This window comes from Photinus pyralis, unplaced genomic scaffold, assembly GCF_008802855.1.
Source record: "Photinus pyralis isolate 1611_PpyrPB1 unplaced genomic scaffold, Ppyr1.3 Ppyr1.4_LG5, whole genome shotgun sequence".
NCBI lineage: Eukaryota > Metazoa > Arthropoda > Insecta > Coleoptera > Lampyridae > Photinus > Photinus pyralis.
The window spans coordinates 41,531,765-41,553,978 of NW_022170596.1; the positions used below are offsets into that span (position 1 = coordinate 41,531,765).

Sequence of the window (22,214 nt, forward strand, 5' to 3'; positions counted from 1 at the left end):
GGACGGACATTTCGCGGTAGGTAAGGAGTAGTAATTTTATTAGTAGTCATAGCAACTTACTTTCGAATCTCAATATCAATCAACTAGGACCGGGCAAGCTGTCTCTTACGGTTACGCATCTGATAGGTTCTTTCAACAGAAGCGATCGCGATCGCATTCAAATTACATTGAAAGAACAAATCAGATGCGTAACCGTAAGGGATAGCTTGCCCTCTTAGTTTTCCCTTCTCTCTCACCTGCAGTATCCGCACTTATCATTGACACGCGGAGTTCATTTATTATATGTCGATGAGTGGTACGAATAGAACTCCTACGTTATATTTACTATGACAAAATGTGCCATAACACACACAAATACCCGGAATGCAAAAACCAAACGTATCTCAAATCGTACAACAAAAATCCGACAATCGAATTAAATATGGTTAAACAAAGTAATAGAATCGAGATACAAGTGATATAACTACAAAAGGAACAAAATAATCATTTTTGTGCAAAAACATCATAAAATCACAACTCATAAAATAATGATAAATTGCATGACCTGTAAAGAACATCATATGGGCATGGATTTGTTCCGGTATCATCCACCATTAATTTAAGACGTGATAATCTAAGTAGCTAAAGTAGACCATCACACATGCAAATCCGCATAGTAAACAACAGAGGAAAAAGTTTTTTAGAGGGGGCTCCCTTCTCATATTGGCGCAGTTCGCACGAGACGAAAAAGAAACATATACAGCGAAGAATCCATCTGCATGAAGTTCTTTCTCCATGAAAATACAAATCAAAACATACAGTGCAACATCATACTGATAATCTACTCCCGCGTGAACATGTTAAACTAATAGTAAATATTATCATAAAATTTGCCCGGATGACCATATGCACATCCAAGCCAAGCCAAAAGTGACTTATAACGGTAAATACAAAACAATATGCCTTCTTACCTCATAATGGAGATGGAGAGAATGTTCCATCTTACTATACCTACATATAAATATAAATGGGAAAAGGAGCAAAGAAAACTACTTTTAAACGCTCTCTCAATTTAACAACAGAGATCCTGTTCTAACAGCAGTTAACAAATACAACCTACACTTTTAAATTAAAACAAATCCTGGAGTTTAAAGCTATTTCAACAGTTAATTTTTTAAAAAACATTTTCCGCAGATCCTCATAAGATTTCCTCCATCAACCGATGTTCAACTTTTTCGGTATCCACGTTAGTCTAAAATGTGATGTTTTTAACGCTTCTAAATAATAAGTCTTCAACCTTACTGTATTTCTGATATTAATAAACTGAGGATTATTTTCTTCTTTGTTTAAGGCACTTAAATATTTTTCTCTTAGATATATGACAGTATCTGTGTGAGTTTTATGCTTCACAGCCAATTCTAACGCTCTAAAAATGTCCTACAATAATCGCATGCCACATACACGAATTACCTATTCCATTGATGCAGCTGAGTATTTATCAAAATTGCCTGATACACCAGGCCGTTGTGCAACAAAATTGATTCGGCATTTTGTAAAGATCCGCCTAGTAACGACGTCGCTGCCATTTGTTGAGCCTTGCTTGGCAGCGTCTAAAAATCTACAAATAAAAAACCGTGCACAAGGTGATTTTAAACAGTACTTTTATGTGATCAATATAGTAGACCTTATCGTACTGCCGAATTTCCGAAAAAGCCTCCGCTGCCATTTCTAGTAAATCTATATTGTTAGACTGCGTAGCTAGTACGGCTAAACCGGTCCATAATATTTTTTCTTTAATTAATCTGCATAGTAGTAGCGCGTCGTCCCACTTGTTATTTTGTATATGCCTGAAACATGTGCGTTAAGATTTGATTCTTTAAAAAAATTAATCTAAAAAGATTTTCCGCTTCTGTCTGTGTCTCAGATCAAAGGTCACACTCTGCTCTCACCAAATATTAAATGATACAAGAGAAAGCCTCAAAATGTTTATTCAAACTATAGATGCTTACGGAAACCTAACCCTCTTACTAGCGCTTTCCAGTGAAAACATACAAAATTACCTGTGAAGAAGAGAAGGGAATGGAGATATGGGGATGTTTATTAGAGAACCATCCGCTCTTCGAATCGACACAAAGTTTCCAATGAAGTAATTAATTCGAGGACCACGACCTAGTTCAGGCGAATTGTATTCTAAAGATGACATATTCAAAAGGGCTGTATTAAAACAAGCAGTCGGAAAGTACCATATGATCACATAGATATCCTGTATCGCCGCCAGCATATTTTCTTCAGTATTCCATTGAAAAGATTGCATTTGGTTTCCTACAAAACAATGCTTTATTTACAAGTAAATAAATTTAGGTAAGAGTACCTAGCTTCAAAGAATTTCTGTGTGATCGAGCTTGTGTGAGGAACAAATCTTTGTTTCGGTCTAGAATGGCTAAATACTGCTGGGAGGGTATGCTTGCTTGGTCCAACGCTATTTGCATAACCGGCCTTGTGTGTTGTATGGTAATGGTGGTATCTGATATATTTCGACTCGATGCCAAATCCATAATGTAGATTGCTGCAAGATAACTTCAAGTAAGTGAATACTGAAATATGGACTTACTTCTTAAATCTGACGTATCGCGTACCGCCAGAGTGTCATTGGACAAGCTGACATGAGCGCTTCGAAGAATATCAAGCCTCATGTTTGGCCAACGTGGTGATGCAATTAATCTACCTTGATAATTATAAACTGAAGCCGAACTTCGTTCGATGATCAGTAAATTTCTTGAAAATGCAATTCAATGAGTTCAAAATTTTCAGTGCACAATTCTACATACTTCTCACTCAATAATAACAGTACTACAGAACCATCTTTCAAGTCAAAAATGTTTGGAGTACTCCAATTATTACTATTATAAATGTAACACTGCGAAGGGGTGGTTATAACCAAATTCGTGTACTTAAGTGAAAGTTGCATGACGCGCTCCGGCAACTCCAACAATTCCGAAGTGTCGTCAGATATGTTATGGACAATTACAGTTTTCTTATCTTGAACTGTCGCACTGTAGTTTAAGTAATGAACTTGTCTCTCGATCACGTGCGCAAGTAGTACATGACCGTTAGCGCAAGCTGCAGCTAATTGAGTTCCGTCATTTGACCAATCTAATTTATATATGGAACCGGTGTGTGGCTTATCCAACGATCGGGACCACTGAAATAATAATCAAGTTTATTCATACATTGTACGAGGGCAATCTTCTAAATATAAGACCCTTAAGCGTATCATCGTGTTCTTTTACCAAATCATCAATAGGTAGTTACTGAAATTTTGGAAATATTGGAATATAAAGAACCTAGGTAAAGGTAGGTTGACATTGCGCAGTTTGCGCATGCATACATCTGATTTTTACAATATGCGATATGCTTGTCTTTATTCGTGCTCCAACCCAGGGGGTAATAGAAAATGAATACGAACAGGTGGTGTCACAGAAAGATCCGATAAGTCCGCCAAAATGTCCTCTAGAACTGCACCCCTATCCTTAGCCCCACCGACTTTTACCATATATGCACCCCCACTATTACCATTCCAAATCTCCCTTGTTTTCTACCCATACAGACCACCGAGTAAGCAAGAAATCGAAAAGAGAGCGACACCCTCTCCGGTACCTGACACTAATCTTGCAGCCGTTCGAGCCGAAGTGTATTGGCATTGTGGTCAACCAGGACATTTGAGGTTCCACTGTAAAAATCCTTTTCGAACATTTTGTTCCAGGTGTTTACTCCCGCCAGATGCCAGACTCCAGACCACGCCAAAGGGGTAGGTATATCATCACATTAGTTTAAAACCAGATGCCGAGCCGTGTAAAAACGGTACTATGCCGCGATGCAAAAAATAATGCATGACGAGGTCATCTCCATGTTTGTCGATGGGGTGATTGAACCTTTTAATAGCCCGGGGCTACAGTGACCTTATAGAGACAGTGGCGACAACAGGGTATCTCGTTTTTTGATTGGTCGTTGGTTCCGGTCCCCATACTGGAGCTAAATTCCAAACTCGCCAATAGAAAGCCTCCAAAACGACGCGGTACACTCCGTGCTATAATTATTAATTATACTGTTTTGACAGTGTCACCTGTAACTGTCACGGCTACACGTTACATACTAGTTTCCACTTTGTTTCTTGTATTTGCTTTATTTTACGTCTCTAGTTTTATATAAACTCGATTTTTAAAGACGCAGATATATAGCCGAGGATATACCTTGGATTTACGATTATATAAGGTATATAATTCGCTTAGAGTGTTTTTAGATGTAAAACTGTGCCTAACCTGACTACTGGTAATTGATGTAAACAAATTTTCAAAAGCCCTAAATACCTAATGAGTTTAATCCACGTTTAAGAACTTAAAACCTTCCCCATAAAATTCAATTTATTCAAGAATTTGATGTTGTAAAATAAGGCTAAGGCGACATGTTTCAGCTAACAAGCCATCATCAGGCCCTAAAAGTTCGGCTTTAACAAATTTGATAAGAACCAAATGGCGACAAAACTTACAATCTTAAAACTAGTTTTGTCGCCATTTGGTTCTTATCAAATTTGTTAAAGCCGAACTTTTAGGGCCTGATGGATGACTTGTTAGCCAAAACATGTCGCCTTAGCCTTATTTTTCAACATCAAATTTTTGAATAAATTGAATTTTATGGGGAAGGTTTTAAGTTCTTAAACGTGGATTACCATTGCACACCATTTCGGGTTAGAGAAGGAAAAATGGATACCCAAAGAACTAATGAGTTTAAATAGAAAACTGGTTTAAGAAGCAGCTTATCAAAATTTTAGCAGCAAATTCAATTATGGTTATGGATAACGCAATTGTGATCATAAATACCCTTGAATTAGTTTAATGTTTAACATTGGTGGTTGCTGAAGTTTCCCATATATCTTTTTGAATTTGGGAGGAAGCGGTTTTCCCATAGGTAGTTCTGAAAAGCTTTAAACGATCATTTCTGCGCCGTTAAATGAAACTGACATTTATTATTCTACGGTCACAATTTGACATGACAATATATCGATGTTACAATCAATTTTTGAGCTCCAATATGGCGGATTGTGATAAGTTGTCGCCACTGTCCTTATAGTCACTGTACCCGGGGTCATCGTCAGTCGTTTTGATCCGTAAGCCTAATTGAAAATACCGTTTTTGTATTGATTTTCGAAAGGTTAACCAGTACACCACCAACAGTAGTATTCCTTTACCCATGATGAAAAGTATCTTGTCAAAACTATAAGGCGCTATGTTTATCAACATCTTCAATCTTCGTCAGGAATATTGAAAAATACCCCCTGATAAAGTTAGCAAACCCATCACCTCATTTACCGTACCTGACCGAGGGTTACATTCAGGTCCCGCGACCTTCCAGAGGCTCTTAGAAAAAAAATATCTTTTGCTAACCTTGAAGACAAAATTATGTTACTCGTACGTAAATACCTTTACAGAGCATTTAATGAAATGTATACAGTATACAGTAAATTTTTTTTTTTTATTTAATTTTTTTTTTATTTTATTTTCAATATGTTAATGTTGTAACCTTTTGTTAAATTCATAAATATAAAATATATATATAAAAAAAGGTAAAAAATAGAAAAGTACAAAATGAAAATCTGAAAGAAGTGTTCCAACGTGTGCGACATTGGGATTTGACACTTCAAATCATTTGGATGTAGCGTCGACTTTTTGAAATTCAAGTCAAGGAGCCATAGGTACAGGGCGCTAAAGAAAAGCATTGAAACGTCAAAAATTTTGAAAAATCTTGAATAACTTGAAAACCTTTGATGCTGCGATGATGGGTATAGGGAAATGTGCTATAAAATGACGTAGATTTTCATGTGGATTTCGAAAACGCAATAAAATATAGGGTGTTCTATTTAAAATAAGAAAATTACTATCCGGTAAAACCGGAAGCGAAATGATCATGATATTTTTCCTTCGATGGATCATAAAAAAATTATGTTGGTATGCAAATTTTCAAATGTAAATTAGTAATGGAAGTCTAAATACTTTTAGGAAACGGTTCGCGTGAAACAGCCTGTATAGGGAAATTAAATTGTGTTTCATTTCAGTTCCAACAAGGATGCCGAATACTGAAATTCGCGCTCGTTTTATAAATTTGAAGTGATAAATAATATTTAACTATTATAACTCTATAAATTCATTACAATAATAATTACTTGCACATACATTACCTACACTGTAGCTTAGGCTAGGCTACACCTACTCCCAAATTCAGGAAAGATGTATAAAAAAATAGATTCTGTACAGAAAACACATAAAAAATAAAACACCTAGGCAACACATCAAACACAAATCCCTTACCGACCATATACAGAGTGATCGAAAATGATTGATATGTTTCCATTTCCCATGCTGACAGATCCCCCACTAAGTGATATGGAAACATCTTCCAATTATATTCAATCCATCTGTATCATGAATATACAAATTAACAATGGAAAATAATCCTATAGACATGTAGACTGCTCATTACATAAAACAGTGTGCAACTTTGTCAGTATTTCTAGATTTGAAATGTAAAATTCTGACCTCTGAATTCACATACCTACGTATAGGTAGATCTCTTGGTAGTTAAAATTTAATTTTAACCATACAAAACATGTGTGTATATGTTTTAAATTTCATCAAATGATCAAACAATATGCAATTAACGCAGGTCTTACCCCCAGAAAATCGCACAATCGCAATGTATTATAAGAGCCCACAGCAAACAGATCTCCATTCGGCGACCAAGCTAGGGCAGTTATAGGTTGATCATGCAAAGAACTCGAATATAAACAGTGGCCATGATTATCCCACACCTTATATCGACAATCCTCCCCTCCCGAAACGATTAACTCACATGCCGAACTCCACGATAAGCATAGAACTAACCCCTCGTGAGCTCGCCACTAAAACAGTCAAGTTCATGTTATGGTATAGCTATGCACCACTTACCTTGACGGGTTTAATGTTAGGTGTCAACTGCTTAATAATAATAAAACATCCGTGTGTGTATAAAATGGCCTGGCTATCAGGAGACCAACATGCATCGTAAACGGAATGATCACTTTGAACTACGGTTGATCTTAGCATACCTCCCCTTGACCAAATCTTAATAAAACCGTCTTCACCAGCTAAGGTTACTTTGTTAACTGACTGCTTAAAGCCATTCATTCACCTGTTAGTAATCCTGCGCCATCGTGACTCCATTCGCCTCTTAAAATTGCACCTTTGTGTGCGTCCACTGTTCTTTCAATTCTACCATTACGATTAACAATGTGATATCTACCATCCGTTGCAGTTAACAAAATCAAATCTCCATATTTTCCTAGTGAACCGCTAGCTCGAGGAAGAAAATGTAAGCTTGTTGGAAACAAGTCAGCATTGAATTCAGATACTTTGGAGGACTCGTTATTGGAGACACTCCACGATAATAGCTTGTTGTCTTCCCTAGTAGTTGAATTAATAACGAATTGTGTCGAGTTGAGTACCTACCCGGCGGAGTAGACTTCTTCGGCGCTACTCCAACCGACGCACGTTACGGATGCATTATGTGCAGGTTCTTTGGCCAGTGATATTTTAAAGCGCATTTTGTTAGGGAATAGACCTGATTCTCGTCTTCACTGTATTGATTTTAAATTTAATTAAACATTTACAAATCACATTGTTGTTGTGACAGTTGTCATGGGAACGCCTCAATAAATTCCCATTTCTTAAATATTCTAACTGGTGTTCCGATTCCCATTGGCGAAATAGTAGCGTTCCCGATGTTTAAATAAAGGCGCTTTTACAGTTTTCTGGAAAAATTAATACTACATTTTCTTTGGTTATGGCTGTTTAGTTTTTAGAGAATGGTGTGTGTGGAGAATTTGACTAAATATAGAGAATTATTCGAGCTCAAACAAATTAATCCTGTCTATATTTACAAAAAATCGGTATAATTATAGTTAAATATGTTACTTACATTTTAATTTATAGTATTTATGTATGTCCACAGAAGTAAATTCGTTAAACTTGCAAATTAAAATATATAAATGCTTTCCCCGTCGAATATACATTACGTGCGGTGCACACAGCCTTTTATTCGCATATAAGTATTTATATTTTGCTGTGATCAACTTTTAGCAAAACAATAAACCAAATAAGTACAATAGTAATTATATAGGTAATAGAGAATTCGTTCTCTATTCTGAGGAAAACTAAAAGCTTGTTTTTACTATTATTCTTTTACGCTTTTTAGTTTAGATTTACAATGACGTTAACTTTTCAGAACCTGTTCACTTGACATCATTATTATTTGAGTTACGAAAGTGGCGTCCGCCATATTGAATTTAAAATGGCGACGTTTAATAATTGGTCGCGTGGTATTGTTCAATTCAATCAATCAATTGATAGAGGTTTACTGGTTCACATTCAGATTTCAAGATTTGTCTCACACAAACTAAGAAGAAAGAATGCAGACCGAAACAGTAATTGCTTATTAAATGATTTTTAAAAAAGCAGGAAAACCTTATGCCATTAAGTACATAAAGAATGGTCAAAATGAAATTAGTAATCCAGCATCAATGGGTTAAGAAAATCGATTCCATTAATATTTGTGTTATCCAATTGTTTGGCATCTTGTCATCCACCTCTGTAGAGTACGCTTATAGCTTAAGATTGCACTCTGTACACATAAATGAAATAAACTAGTATAGTAGTTCCCACAAACCATTTGTGTGTGCAATTTGCATATTATAGGTACATATATCTATGGCAATTTGTGCTAGTTCCATTCGTGAGTTGCACACATCACAACACCATAATTACCTATCCCAAAAATTTCATAAAGCCACATGCCTATAGAAATGTCCTGTTATCTCTGGTCATTATAATTATAAATAAAAGTTGATCTGTTTAAGGGTTTTGTTACCGTAGGTGCTCCATTATACAGGTTGGCTCATGGGAGCATACCTACTCGATTTTGGAAATGATAAAAGCTAAAAAACACAAATCAGTAACCACTGCTGGTATTTGAACAGGCACTTGCTCGGCCTTTGTGGTATCACCCCAGGGTGCTTGCACAACTCAGATTCTTAGAAAACCTTTGTACACGCTTGAAAGCCTTATCTTACAAACACTTAACATAGTTTGTCCTTTTACTGTAGTTACACTTCAAATTTAAGCACAACTCTAATACAGAGGACACATAGACCTAAATAAATTCACCTTAGTTATGATTGTAATAAAGCTACATCTTAGGTACATTTTTACATCATAATACATTATGGTGGTGTAGATAGGTACCTCACCGGGTACAATTTATTGTAAGTATATAATATTAAGTTGGCCATAACAGTAATAAATCAATTGTGTTTAAAAATAGAGGCATACAAAAATTTATTTGCATAGTACATTAATACAATCGCTTTTAATAATTCAATGATTAATCTAACTGCAATAATTTTAGGTAATCTACATACTGCCCCTCACGCATAGAGTCAATTTCTTGCAACTTTGAATAACTTGCAATCTGCTCAGTTTTATAACTACCTTCATCCATCTGTAAATTTTTTAAAAGCCAACATTTTGCCACTAGAATCCCTGAAAAAAGCCACATTTAATAGCAATTAATGACAACTGTTGCATTTACATTTGCATTCTGGTTCCAATTCTAATAACTGATTTAAATTATCTAGTAAATCTCTCATATGATCATGTGTAACAACGGAATTACTCAAAAGCCATCGAAGATAGAACCAGGCGCTGCTATCCATAGGATCCGTAAATAAGGCACTTTTGACTAACGACAGCTCATCTTGAACACAGTCAGCTGTTAAAGCTTGGAGTGTACTACGATAATGCCAAGAGGAATAGTTTGAAAAATTAATATTGATGCGGTTTGTCGAGAATTTCAATTCATCGCCCAAAGTAATACCTATTTTATTTAAAACTAGTCTCCTATAATCCCAACAGTGGACTAAAAAGAGGATTATCATAACCCAGTACTTTATTATCATACATACAATTTCTCTCGTCCATTGTTAAGTATTTAGAACATAAATCAAATTCATTCTGCCAGTTACTGTTTGGATGCCTTGCCAACACCCAATAACGATGGTGCCATGAACCATATGATTTCGGATTCGCTAGTAGGCACTGCTCTGTTAATTTCAATTCGTTTTCCAGAAAGTTAGCAAGTTGCTCAGACTCGTCATTACTGAAAAGAGTGTAAAATGTGCAACAGCTATTAACATCATTGTAACTTATTACTCTGCTTTCAATTCTAATAAAACTACCTCCTTCCTGTAGTTCCATAAAGTATAAATGTCAGGATTAACCATAAGCAGTTGTGCACAAATTGCCAAACTTTTAGGATCGTACGTGTCTTGTTTTCTGGATTCCAGGATTTGTTTCATTCCTAGTCTGTAAGCCATTAATTTCTTTTGTTGTTCTTTACGTTTCAGCAGTTGTTGCTCCTCTGTGGTACGGACCTTCAATCTACCGTGCTAAGGTAACGTGAAATTGAATGACGACGTGAAAATGTATATTACTTACCATTTTTGTTAAAAACTATTTTTGCTAAAAGACAAAATAAACAAAACAAGTTGTAGATCACAAGTATTATAACCTTTTTTGTGATTGTCATTTGTCATATTTTATTTCATCATTGCCAACTGCGTTTCCATTACTTATAAATTCCATTTCATAAATGTGTCATTTGCAATACTATTCGAAATCAAAATATAATGTTCACATCTCACAAGGTTGTGTAAAAAGCGCTTTATCTGATGCATTTATATTGGGCTGCAAATTTTATGCCACCATCAATGCAGTTTTTAAAATCGTCTTGTCTTGCGGACGAAGCACAATTTCATACCTAATCAGTGTGTAGTTCCAATTAATTTCCTTTGCTTTCCTCATATCAACATATTTTCAGTATGTTATTATAACTTCCAGAAAATAAATATAGTATAATCCAGTGAATAGTGCACAAATCGATATCAACATACCCAGACACCTTAGACTATGGTAGGAGGGGACCCGTAATACCCAATCAAATGCAATGCTGCGAGCTGAAGCACATTTTGACTTGCTTGGTGGCAAGTAAAGCGTTTTTACTTCTTCTTTATGCCGTGCAGATGTTTGCATTTTCGGCCGTGCGTGGTTGTAAGTAAAAGTAAATTTAAGTACCGTTTTGTTATTTTGTGAAAATGGTACGGTACAGTTGCTACTTTAATCCTACGGAAATGGGCTGCAGGCGGCCATGTTATTGGAGGCAAACAGAGTCTTCACTTTACGATCATCTTTTATCCCTCCCCTCTCTTTCCTTCTCTAGCAAAACAGGAAACATCATTCAAGCTCTGCCTTTAGTAGTAAATTTGCTCCCAAGTATAAATAATGTGCATGTAATGTATAGATTTTTCCACCGCATACATAACCTATTAAACATCAACTTCGCAGTACGAGTTTGGCTGCTTAGCGCTCTTTGAAAAACGATATATTGTATAAAGTACGTGTGAATAAATAAGTCTAAAATGGCAGATGAAGAATATGATGGAGATGATGTTGGAGACGATTTTGACGAAGATGTAGAAGACGACAACATCGAAGAACTAGACCAAGGTGAAGAGGAGGGTGATAATATTGACATTTTAGCTCCAGGACAAGCAGGAGGAGGTGTTCCGAAGTCAAAGCGAATCACCACCAAATACATGACAAAGTACGAAAGAGCTCGAGTTCTGGGCACAAGAGCACTACAAATAGCCATGTGTGCACCCGTAATGGTAGAGTTGGATGGAGAAACGGACCCTTTACAGATTGCTATGAAGGAACTTAAACAAAGAAAAATACCAATAATTATACGCAGATATCTACCTGATAATTCCTACGAAGATTGGGGAATTGATGAACTTATAATAATAGATCATTAATTTTAATTTTTTACTTAAAGCAATAAATATTTTATTAATAATTTGTCTCGTATAAATTCTGATAGCGTAACTTTGTGCGTAATAGATCATCATCTGTTGTCTGCAGTACTTGAGGTGGTATCAAACCGGCAGCAACATACCTTCCCTCAGAATTTAAAAAGTTAAACGTTGTACATGCTTGTTCTGTTGGTAAAACCTCTATATTAATTAGATGTTTTCTCATGAATGGTAATAAACTTTGATAGAACTTCGGGTTTTCTAATGAATCTCCGACACCGAGGACGATTATTTCTATAGAAGGTTCCAATATAGTAAATAAACTTAGAGATTCTTCATTAATGTCCCTTATGTCTCGTATGCACCATGATAAAACTGATCTGAAAGAATGAAGATGTACCAATATATCAAGTAGTGTACTAGCAGTTTACCTAGGAAAGATCACCATGGGACCCAACACGGTAACGCTATTATTTAACCTAAACCCTACCTACAACGGTTTGATCTGAGATAAAACTGAATGGCGGCAAACTACATACTTCACTAATCCCATTTATCAACAGTCCACTGTCTGCATCGCTATTTAATATATGGGCCGTAGTTTTACCATCACCTTGATAGCTCGACCCACAATTTAACTGATTTGTGGATATAAATCTATGAACAGTAAATTACAATGGATTGCGACAGTGGAAAATATTTACCTTCTGAAGTGCTTCACATTGTAGTTATACCTAGTTGTGCGGAGAATACTTTGTACACAATTATGGAACATAGTAACAGTAATCAATTAATTCCTGATAATCAACTTTTATTATTTGAATTGAACAATTAAAGCAAAATGAGGTTAGAAAAGCTACTGTAACGTAACCACAAACGTCAGTAGCTAAACCGGAGTTAAAACATACCGGGTGCTCTAGAAATTTAAACCTTTTATAATACCATTGTTTATATAATGATGTCGACTGAAGCGTAGCCTACCGATAGATCTAGCCGTGACATTGATTTAGTGACGTCACAACTGGAGATGGGCCACTGCAACGCGATACTATGTGTTTAAATGCAATTTGATTCGCGCGCGTACTCATTTAACGCGAAAACATTTAGTAATTACTTATTTTGAGTCGCAGGATTGTTATATGTTTTTTCCTAATTATAAACACGTGTAATTATGCAAAAACTATTATTAAATACGTACATAAATAACAAATACTCACTGAAAACAAATAAAATTTAAACACATCTGCCTTTTTTAGCGTACACAACGAAGTTGAGGTAACGCTTGTCGCTTATGTGCTCGATTTTCCGTCGTCTGCCTATCTGTCTGTTCCATCGAGATTTCGGTCCCTGTACCACCTAGAGACTACGGGTTTTCGGTCATTTGTAGTTGATAAGGTCTATATTTTGCCGTTACTCATCATTTACATCCTTTTCATATATGTACCTATGATGGCTGATTTTCAAAAATGGAGGGATATGCGTCTTCGGCAAGTTTAATCTGGTCTCGTGGAACTGTTAATACTGTACCGTCTTATCTAGTCATCTTGTCTACCCGAATAATGAAAATGTCGGAGAAACGCTTTATACAAACCCTCGAGTAACTAGTAATTTCGAAATTGTCCCGGTGAATACATCTTAACCACTTTTTTTTATTGTCTTCATATTTTGGAAAACGAAAAACCGCAACCTTGTCTCTTGAACTATAATTGCTTTTGCAACCAGGGACGCAGCACGTATTTTCTTACTTATTCTGTTCGAATACAGTTAATTTAAGTATACAACATTAAAAAATAAGTTAACATAAAACCTACTTGGAATTAATTACATTAAAAGTCGATATGACGGCCGCCGTCAGTTGTGACGTCAACGCAATAGTGGGGATGAGTGTCACGGCTAGTTCTATCGGTGGGCTACGACTGAAGTAAACCACTTCGTCGGGTTCTTGTTTCAAATAATATTGTATATACAATTTTCCAAATTTTTCGGTTGGCCAAAAGATAAATAAAATTACTCTTGATATTCATGCCGAGCTTTCAGTATGTTGTGTTACGTACAATACCTTCTTCAGAACAATATAAGTCAATTATTATTCATTGTTCATAAGTCTAACATTTTAAAGAATGCGCATAAATTATCGAGTTTTGCAGATTACTTAAAAAATGTCAACAAACGTCTAGAAGTAGATTTTGAACAATTAATTGGAACGCTCCTTTTTTAGGAGGTACAAATAGTTTTATAATATATACCTAGATGAAACTAAAACCATCCAGGGACACACAAAAATGTCACCGAACCATTGAAAAAAAATAATTTTTTATTCAATGACCAAACCAACCGTTTAGGAGGAGTTCGGTCACACGACGAGGACCGCCAGACAGACCGACATCATCGAGATTTTGTTTGATTCGGATTCCTGGTGCTTCAAAACGTGTATTTCCGTAAAAAAGTTACAACAAGATACCTCCATTACTCTGACGGGCGGGAGATAAAAACGTCAAAAAGTCCGAAAGTCGTTGGTCGTTCCTCCTCGCCGTTAACGCGATTACTCAATAATGCTTTTACTTCACATTTATTGGTAGGTACACATATACGCCATGACAAGAAAAAGTGCTTAGATTTTGGAGTTCGAGCATTCCTGGAGTTTAATTGCAATGCTGTAATGTAAGGGACTAAAATATAAAAGTGTCTCACCTCCCATTCGTGTAATAGTAATTGCGATCAGTGGAGGTCATAATTCACCATTTATTGGAATAGTTGCGGGTTCACTAGGTTGTAACAAATCTTACTCCGTCTTGGGGTATTCAGACACACTGAGCAAGTAAATCCTAACTACTTGCTACTTAAAAATGTCATCTCCATGAAACATTTTTATTTTTGAGTGAGCGGGCCAGCAAAAAGATTATTTGTTGTAAGAACTCTTGAACGCGATAGGATTTCAGTTATATGGCAGGAAAAGCGCGTTGTCGTTCATTGATTACTTTTACCTATTCTTGCCAACATATAATATGTAAACGTAAACATACAAGTAATAGAAAAGCTAACAAACGTTCTTAATCAAACACATTTTATTATGAATATATCAGGTATCTTTTGTACCTACCTTCTTGTCAATTTAAGAAGTACCTACAGTACCTGGAGTCATTATTCGTTTACAAATTTTGGTAAATATGAAAGTAAGCGCCTACACTTTTACAAAATCGTACAAAGTTAATGAATGAACTAGCTATTCTAATTGTAAATACAAGAAATTGTAAGGGAACAAAAACTCTTTTATTTATATGAAGCAAATATGGAATTGCTACAACCAGGGTGTAATTCTAATGTACTCAGTTGCAGGAAACCGTATTATCAGCTTAATAATATACACTACACTATACCTACTATTGCATATGTTGCACAAGACATTTGTTTCTTGTATCGTTCGTTTCGGTTAAGCTGTGCACAACAATATGATGCTCTTTGTTCAACTATTCGGATTTATGGTGGTAGTGTCCAGTTACGAACATTTCCAAGTAGAAAACAACACTCTAATATTAACGTGTGTTATGCGGCTGATGGACCAAATATTCACAGGCGGCCAGGTAATCTACGCAATTTCCGACAATAATTACAAATACATTACACCGTCGCATCGAAATCCATACGTTCTTCTGGACCCGCTTAAAGAAATACGCACGTTTGATTCTAACTATGGCACTAATTGGATGATTGAAGCAACAACCGAACAATCTCTCTTTACAATGTTGGACCGCCTAAGCTCGAGTGCCGTTTGGAATAGAAGCATTTCAGCGAAAGGGCGATATATTATTTTGATGCCTGCCACTAATCTATCGCTTGTCTTTTTAAACCTGTGGAAATACGACATCTTAAATGCGGTTGTAGCAGTTTACAGTAACGATGTTGTATCTTATCACACGTGCAATCCCCATAAAGGTAATAACTGTGGAAAAATCGCTGATGTGTTTACATCTGAAACATGTGGCCAAGAGAAACGCATTAAATTTGAGAAATCGCTACGAAATTTCTATGGTTGTACGATGTATCATGCAGGTCCAAATGCTCAACTATTTCAAATTACTCTCAATCGATGCACATTTCAGCTTTGCTACATATCCATTTTTATAATGAAGACACTACGCGAAACATTAAACTTAAAGATAAGACCTCTCACTAACACATTCGAGAGAACAGTGAAGAGGTATGATATGGTTACATCATTTTTTGACTATGAACAATCAAGCGATTACGTAGATTTTGAACAAAGTTTGCCCGTCGAAAATCCTAAAATGTACTACGTGGTTCCTCCTCCTAGAAGAATACCGCATATAGTAATGCTGGGATACATTTTTAAGCCCATAACGTGGATAACGATCGGTATTTGTTTTATACTTCAAATAGTGACTTGGTGGTTGTCTCTGGTGCTTTTCAAGAAACATGACAAACTTCAAGCGCTACTAGAAGTGTTCAGTAACGTGGCAGCTCTTTTTTTCGGTGTGGCTATAGCTCGGACACCTACAGTAAGTGTTATGAAGTGGCTTCTTGTCGTATACCTGTTTTACTTTATTCACATTCAAACCGCTCTTACTTCGAATCTCTTCAATATACTGTCAGTCGCCAAATACGAGGAGACTATTAAAACTGTCTATCAATTGGCAAATTCGGAACTTCCAATATGTGCGCCACAATTTTACCGTAAGTACTTTCAGCGCGAAGATCCAGAAAATACAACGTACTCTAAAATTAAACGCAAATTAAAATACTTTGGCGACAGTGAGAAACCTTTTCCAACTGAACGTGCAGTAGTGCTTCGCGAATGTGCCTCTCTTACGTCAGATGTAGATTTGCATTCCATTAAAGTGGAGCGCGGCTGGCTTATTGACGCAATAGAAGATACCGAGGTGTTGAAACTGATTAAGGTTGGGATAAAAATGCGAAATGGACATTACATGATGCGTTCTATTAATAAAGTGATTACGGCATTAATAGAATCCGGCATATATGAAAAAATGGAACAAACCATTGTGAACGACAGAGGTGGTGATTTACGTGCATTTGAAGATGTCAGTGTGATTGAGGCCCTTGGGATAAAGCATTTGTACGTTTTCTTTATTATATTCGGAATTGGCTGTTGCATTTCAACTATAGTGTTTGCAATTGAAGTATTTTTTCGTAAAATTCGATAAAGATTTTCATTGTTCGCAGTTAACTGCTTATGTAAACTTGTGTAAAGTGTGCAATATTACTTCAGCCCGCATATCATTCTTTTGGGGAATAGTTGCTGGTCCATCCGGTTGCAGTAAATCTTTCAATATAATATAGGAAGCATGTATAACGCTACTTTTACATTAGGTGTTTCGTTTGGTGTGATTTAAAATAAAACATGTGCAAATTATTTTCTAAATTCCCCTTTCTACATTTTATTCTTTATGCAATTAAGACAGGTGTGGTTTTTGACAACGTACATTGGTAAGATATCAATTTTCCATGTAAGTATACAACTTGAATCTAAACTTTAAATTTCGCCCGATGTTTGCAGATAGAAATTTCGTATAAAGCCGCGACTCAATACTCTCTCGATCATCCGCTTGTGCGTGAAAGTTCCGAGCGGACTGTAAGAATCATAATAATCGGGAGAATAAGAAAGGGAACACTGCGAAGAAAAATAAAAATCTGTGAAAAGGGTTCGAAAAAACAGGAAAATCTGATGAATCGTAAAAAACATTGTAACATTCAAAAATTTATAGAAAATGTTGTTTCTCTGATTTGGATGCTCATTTTTCCCCATAACGATGATCGTATAGAACCAAAAATAATTCACCTACAGCATCTTCCCTTGGCCACATTTATGTAGAAGGAATTACCCGGAAGACCCAACCCAATTATTTATTACGCTCTGGAATATAACCTACTACCGTTGAGTTCACTCAACGCTACTACCCTTACTTGGCGTGGCGTGGTTGCATGTATTCACGTTTATTATGAAAAGTAATCTCTGTATGTTTGTCATTAACCTTGCGAAATGTAAGTGAAAGAAGAGTGAGTTTAATAAGTATAATAATAAAACGAGTAGGTAGGTATAATTTTTAAAGTGTCAAAAATGTAACGACGTTTTACAACGCTGTAGGTACTGTTTTCCCTTAAAAAATTCATTAGGGTCCATACCCAAATTCGCCGGACGTTTTTGGGCGGAAAGGCCACGGCCGGCTGGCCAGTTTGCACTACACACGTAGTTTATTATTGTGAGAGCAAAGAATATTAGCATAATATGTATTATACTATGATATTAGTTACTCTTTGGTAAGAGGACGTATGTACACTATTTGCTCTCATAGATGGCATAGTTTTAGTTTGTTTTTCATAGATATGTGTATTTATATATCTATGTTGTTTTTTCGTTTATGTTTTTGAGAAAGGCTAGACACGGCGCAGATGGTGTCGTTGTTGATTAGTTAATACATGCCAGATGGACAAGAAAGTGTCATTTCATTTTTAATTTGATAAGACGTTTAAATTGTTTGTAATTGTTTAAAAAAATTGTCACTTGTATTTAGGGACTCGGTCAATTTTGAGTTTCCTGTTAGTTTAGGCAAGCCGACGCATTTAAGTTATGTGTTGAAATCTAGTTGCTTTAGGCTTTTGAAATCATTTCAGTGCCGGATTCCGAAGTGACAGTTTTCATTTCTTCAGTAGTGGGCCTGAAATTTTGCCTGACATTTGCCGATTTTTGTTCTTACGTGTAAGCCATACTGTGCATTCGGGTGAGTTACACAGCAATGTATTCATTTTTTAAGTGGGTTCGTGAAGGAATAAATTTCTTTAGTGATTAATTAGGTTAGTAAGTCTTAAATAATCTTAGTGTTCTAAGATAACTAGACGATTCTCGACAGATCACAAGGCTCCCAAAATCGCGGGACCGTTGGGAATGAGTTGTCCGGTGATAGTTACGCCACTAACGTCTAGGTAGATATCGCAAAGCAAAAGCTACTTGAGTTCTGAGTTGCAGAAATTAAACACTTGCCCCCACATACAGGCAGGAGCAGGTTCTCCGCAAGGTGATCTTTAACACGTGTGGTGCACTAGAACGGCATCCCCGAGGGCCGGAAAATGGGCGAAGTTAATGTCGTAGTGTTGTGTACCTACTGTTGACTTTTTTTCTCAATTTTTGGAATCAGACCTACGTTTACAAATAAAAGTGGTAGGTAGGGGATATTGGACATATTTCGTAGATCCCAAACAAAACATTTCCAACCCTCCGTTTATAATCGGGAAAAACCTGGGGAAAACGTCAACGACTCACGTTTAAACATATACCATAATTTTTTGGGTATATTCAAGAGTAGAATTCTTATTGTTCTAATAAATGAGGGATTAAAAACTTCTAAATTAGTCAACCATTTATAAAGGAGTCCCGCGGGGGTGGCTTTTGTTCTTAGTCTTGTTGAAAACCTGAGCAGGATCCCTTTTTTCATAGTTGCAATACCAAATCAATCTACTTATGTCCTACAAATTGAACAGATTGATAGCAGCGATACTGGTAATATGTACCTACCTATAAATACATCATGAATTATATCAATTTGATGTCAATATCTTATCGCAAATGTAAACCTGATCTAGTTTTAGGTGGCTTTCACAACGTGGGTGGTGTTTGTACGGATCTCCAATTACAGTAAAATATGACTCGCTGCATTTGGTATACCTAGTATTAGCCCAAATATGTAATTTTGACGAATTATTTTCCAGTATGGTGTCGGATTTCTTTTACCCCAATATAGGAGGTGTGGAAGAACATATATTTAATCTTTCCCAGTGTTTGATGAGTAACGGAAATAAAGTTGTTGTGATTACGCACAGTTATGGAAATCGCAAAGGAGTACGGTACATGTCCAATGGCCTAAAAGTGTATTATATTCCTATTAAAGTTATGTATAATCAGTGCGTTTTACCGACATATTTTTGCAATATTCCAATAATTCGCTACATTTACATTCGTGAAAGGGTCGATATTGTGCACAGCCATTCAGCCTTTTCAACTTTAGCCCATGAAGGCTTGTTGGTGGGAAATCTAATGGGATTGAAGGTAATTTTACTTATGGTAAACGTTTCACATACCATAACCCGATTGCAGACAGTATTCACCGATCACAGCCTGTTGGGATTTTGTGACGTGAGCTCCATATTAATAAACATACTACTGACAATGGCTTTATCGGCATGTAATCATTGCATCTGCGTTTCCCACACGGGAAAAGAAAACACCGTTTTAAGGGCAAATACAAAAATCGACAATGTGTCTGTTATTCCCAATTCTGTAGACACGCAGATGTTTCATCCAATCCCAGAATTACGCTCTAAAGACAACGGTAAGCTTATTCAATTAATTTTGCTTTGCCATTGCTGTGTTTATCTTTTCCAGTCACAATTATCGTTCTGTCTCGGATGGTTTATAGAAAGGGAATTGATTTGGTTATACAAATCATAGAAAAGATATGTCCCAAATATCCAGAAATTAATTTTCTGATCGGAGGTGACGGGCCCAAAAGAGTGTTAGTAAGTCTTTAAATACCTACACGCCATATCAGCGACAGATTAAAACTATAATCATTGATCTTCGTACTTATAATTTTACAGATAATTACATTTATACTGTCGATGGCTAGTTAACTAATTAATCAAACATACAGTGAATTTTTTTAAAATGCGAACATAGGAGTTTGCATGCAATGTAATTTCCCTATGTTCGATTAAAAAAAACACATCAATCTATTGAGTAGTTCAAATGAGTAGTAGATACAATTGACAGCTGTCACATTTTTAAAAATACCGCCGTCCAATTTAATTAAGAAATCGGTTAGGTTATTGCTTAGAATGTCAAGGAGGACACTTCGAACATTTATTGTAATTGTTTTCGGTATTTATTTTCTTCATTTTGTGTACTGAATAGATCAAATTAGTAGAATACCAAGTGCACATGACCTACAAATAATTGAAGGTTGGTTCACAATGAGTTGTGGTGTCAGTGCGTGGCCTGTGAGGTCAAGTTATCGTAAGTTTAAGAAAAATGTATCCTAAAGTTGCTATGGTGTCACATGGCTTCTTTAAAAAAATCTTACCGAGTGCTCCATCATAAAGACTATAGAGTTTCTGTTCATAGTCACACAAGTTGCGCGTTTTGCTGGTGGGAATGTGAACCGCCCACACCTTATAGATTGATGTGTTTTTTTTTATCGAACATAGGGAAATTACATTGCATACAAAAGCGTATGTTCGCATTTAAAAAAAAACTCACTGTATGTACTTCTTTTGATATTTTTCTTTCTCTAGAAAATACCACATAGCTCTTTTGTTTAGGTTACTAGAAGAATTACGCGAACAAAGAGGGTTTCATAACAGGGTTAGGTTACTCGGTACCGTTGAACATTCAGAAGTAAAGTACGTTCTAAACAAAGGTCATATCTTTCTGAATTGTTCCTTGACCGAAGCGTATTGCATGGCGATAGTTGAAGCTGTTTCTTGTGGGTGAGTTCCTTACAGTTCGACATATTACGCATAGGGCTAAATTTGCCGGTATCGGGTTAGAAGTGGGAGAATGAATATGATCAGTAGAGGTATGGGTACTTTGATTTTAGATTACTGGTCGTATCCACTAACGTTGGTGGAATACCAGAGGTTCTTCCCAAAGATTTACTGTACTTGACCAAACCTGAGGTACCTGAATTAATTAAGGGCATTGAATCTGCACTGCATGTTGTAAAAAGCGGTCAATTCGTTTGTCCATACAAATTGAACTTGAGAGTAAAAGGAATGTACGATTGGCGAAATATTGCCTCAAGAGTTGAAAAGGTGTACGACCTAATTTCGTTTAAAAAGAAACGAACACTAAAGCAAACTTTTCAATGGTAAGTTGTAAACGTATGTTACGGTGGTACTAAGTTCAAAGTAATTTCAGTTACCTTTCAAGCGGTGTTTGGCCCTTTCTTGTTGTAGTAGCGCTTGCTCATTTGATGTTGATAATTTTGGATATATTTGTGCCAAGGGAAAACATAGACATATGTCGAAATTATCCTTCTGAAACACGCAAACAGATCAAGAAGGATTAATTCCCTAAATTGATTTCATACATTGCATACCAATAGTCCTGTAATTCCGTGTAATTATATCTGTTATTTTTACGTATCCGTTCAATTCTATGTATAATTTCTTTAATGGCAAATGCAGAATATACAAAATAGAGATACTCAATTGTATGGGAATGCGCGATACATTGTACTTCTATCGAGGA

The 22,214-nt window shown here is 36.1% G+C and overlaps 5 protein-coding genes across 6 annotated transcripts; 2 read left to right on the top strand and 3 right to left on the bottom strand.

Moving 5' to 3' along the window:
* Nucleotides 1-1,045: 1,045 nt before the first annotated feature.
* On the bottom strand, nt 1,046-7,700 carry LOC116170114 (intraflagellar transport protein 80 homolog). Its single transcript, XM_031486306.1, has 12 exons — nt 7,518-7,700; nt 7,201-7,472; nt 6,978-7,156; nt 6,704-6,931; nt 2,808-3,181; nt 2,591-2,754; nt 2,351-2,545; nt 2,040-2,301; nt 1,640-1,826; nt 1,450-1,589; nt 1,282-1,405; nt 1,046-1,231 (listed from the first exon to the last, which is right to left on the bottom strand). The coding sequence occupies exons 1-12, from the start codon at nt 7,610-7,612 to the stop codon at nt 1,178-1,180; spliced, it is 2,274 nt and encodes a 757-aa protein (XP_031342166.1). The 5' UTR covers nt 7,613-7,700; the 3' UTR covers nt 1,046-1,177.
* Nucleotides 7,701-9,376: 1,676 nt separating this feature from the next.
* On the bottom strand, nt 9,377-10,671 carry LOC116171319 (geranylgeranyl transferase type-2 subunit alpha). Of its 2 annotated transcripts, none has more exons than XM_031488090.1 (5): nt 10,560-10,671; nt 10,275-10,510; nt 10,028-10,221; nt 9,655-9,981; nt 9,377-9,605 (listed from the first exon to the last, which is right to left on the bottom strand). In XM_031488090.1, the coding sequence occupies exons 1-5, from the start codon at nt 10,560-10,562 to the stop codon at nt 9,448-9,450; spliced, it is 918 nt and encodes a 305-aa protein (XP_031343950.1). In that variant the 5' UTR covers nt 10,563-10,671; the 3' UTR covers nt 9,377-9,447. The 2 variants fall into 2 exon arrangements, with proteins under 2 accessions (XP_031343950.1, XP_031343951.1); XM_031488091.1 differs by having other exon boundaries at nt 10,275-10,502; nt 10,560-10,651.
* A 743-nt stretch (nt 10,672-11,414) lies between these two features.
* Nucleotides 11,415-11,976, top strand: LOC116172438 (DNA-directed RNA polymerases I, II, and III subunit RPABC2). Its single transcript, XM_031489655.1, has one exon. It carries the CDS (start codon nt 11,540-11,542, stop codon nt 11,933-11,935), a length of 396 nt encoding a protein of 131 aa, XP_031345515.1. The 5' UTR covers nt 11,415-11,539; the 3' UTR covers nt 11,936-11,976.
* LOC116172437 (NADH dehydrogenase [ubiquinone] 1 alpha subcomplex assembly factor 3) lies at nt 11,932-12,828 on the bottom strand. Its single transcript, XM_031489654.1, has 4 exons — nt 12,637-12,828; nt 12,472-12,589; nt 12,364-12,422; nt 11,932-12,312 (listed from the first exon to the last, which is right to left on the bottom strand). Exons 1-4 carry the CDS (start codon nt 12,705-12,707, stop codon nt 11,970-11,972), a joined length of 591 nt encoding a protein of 196 aa, XP_031345514.1. The 5' UTR covers nt 12,708-12,828; the 3' UTR covers nt 11,932-11,969.
* A 6,197-nt stretch (nt 12,829-19,025) lies between these two features.
* LOC116172767 (phosphatidylinositol N-acetylglucosaminyltransferase subunit A-like) lies at nt 19,026-22,169 on the top strand. The gene is made up of 8 exons (XM_031490032.1): nt 19,026-19,127; nt 19,550-19,625; nt 19,676-20,012; nt 20,061-20,295; nt 20,349-20,478; nt 21,284-21,451; nt 21,562-21,831; nt 21,882-22,169. The coding sequence occupies exons 2-8, from the start codon at nt 19,609-19,611 to the stop codon at nt 22,030-22,032; spliced, it is 1,308 nt and encodes a 435-aa protein (XP_031345892.1). The 5' UTR covers nt 19,026-19,127; nt 19,550-19,608; the 3' UTR covers nt 22,033-22,169.
* Nucleotides 22,170-22,214: the final 45 nt, after the last annotated feature.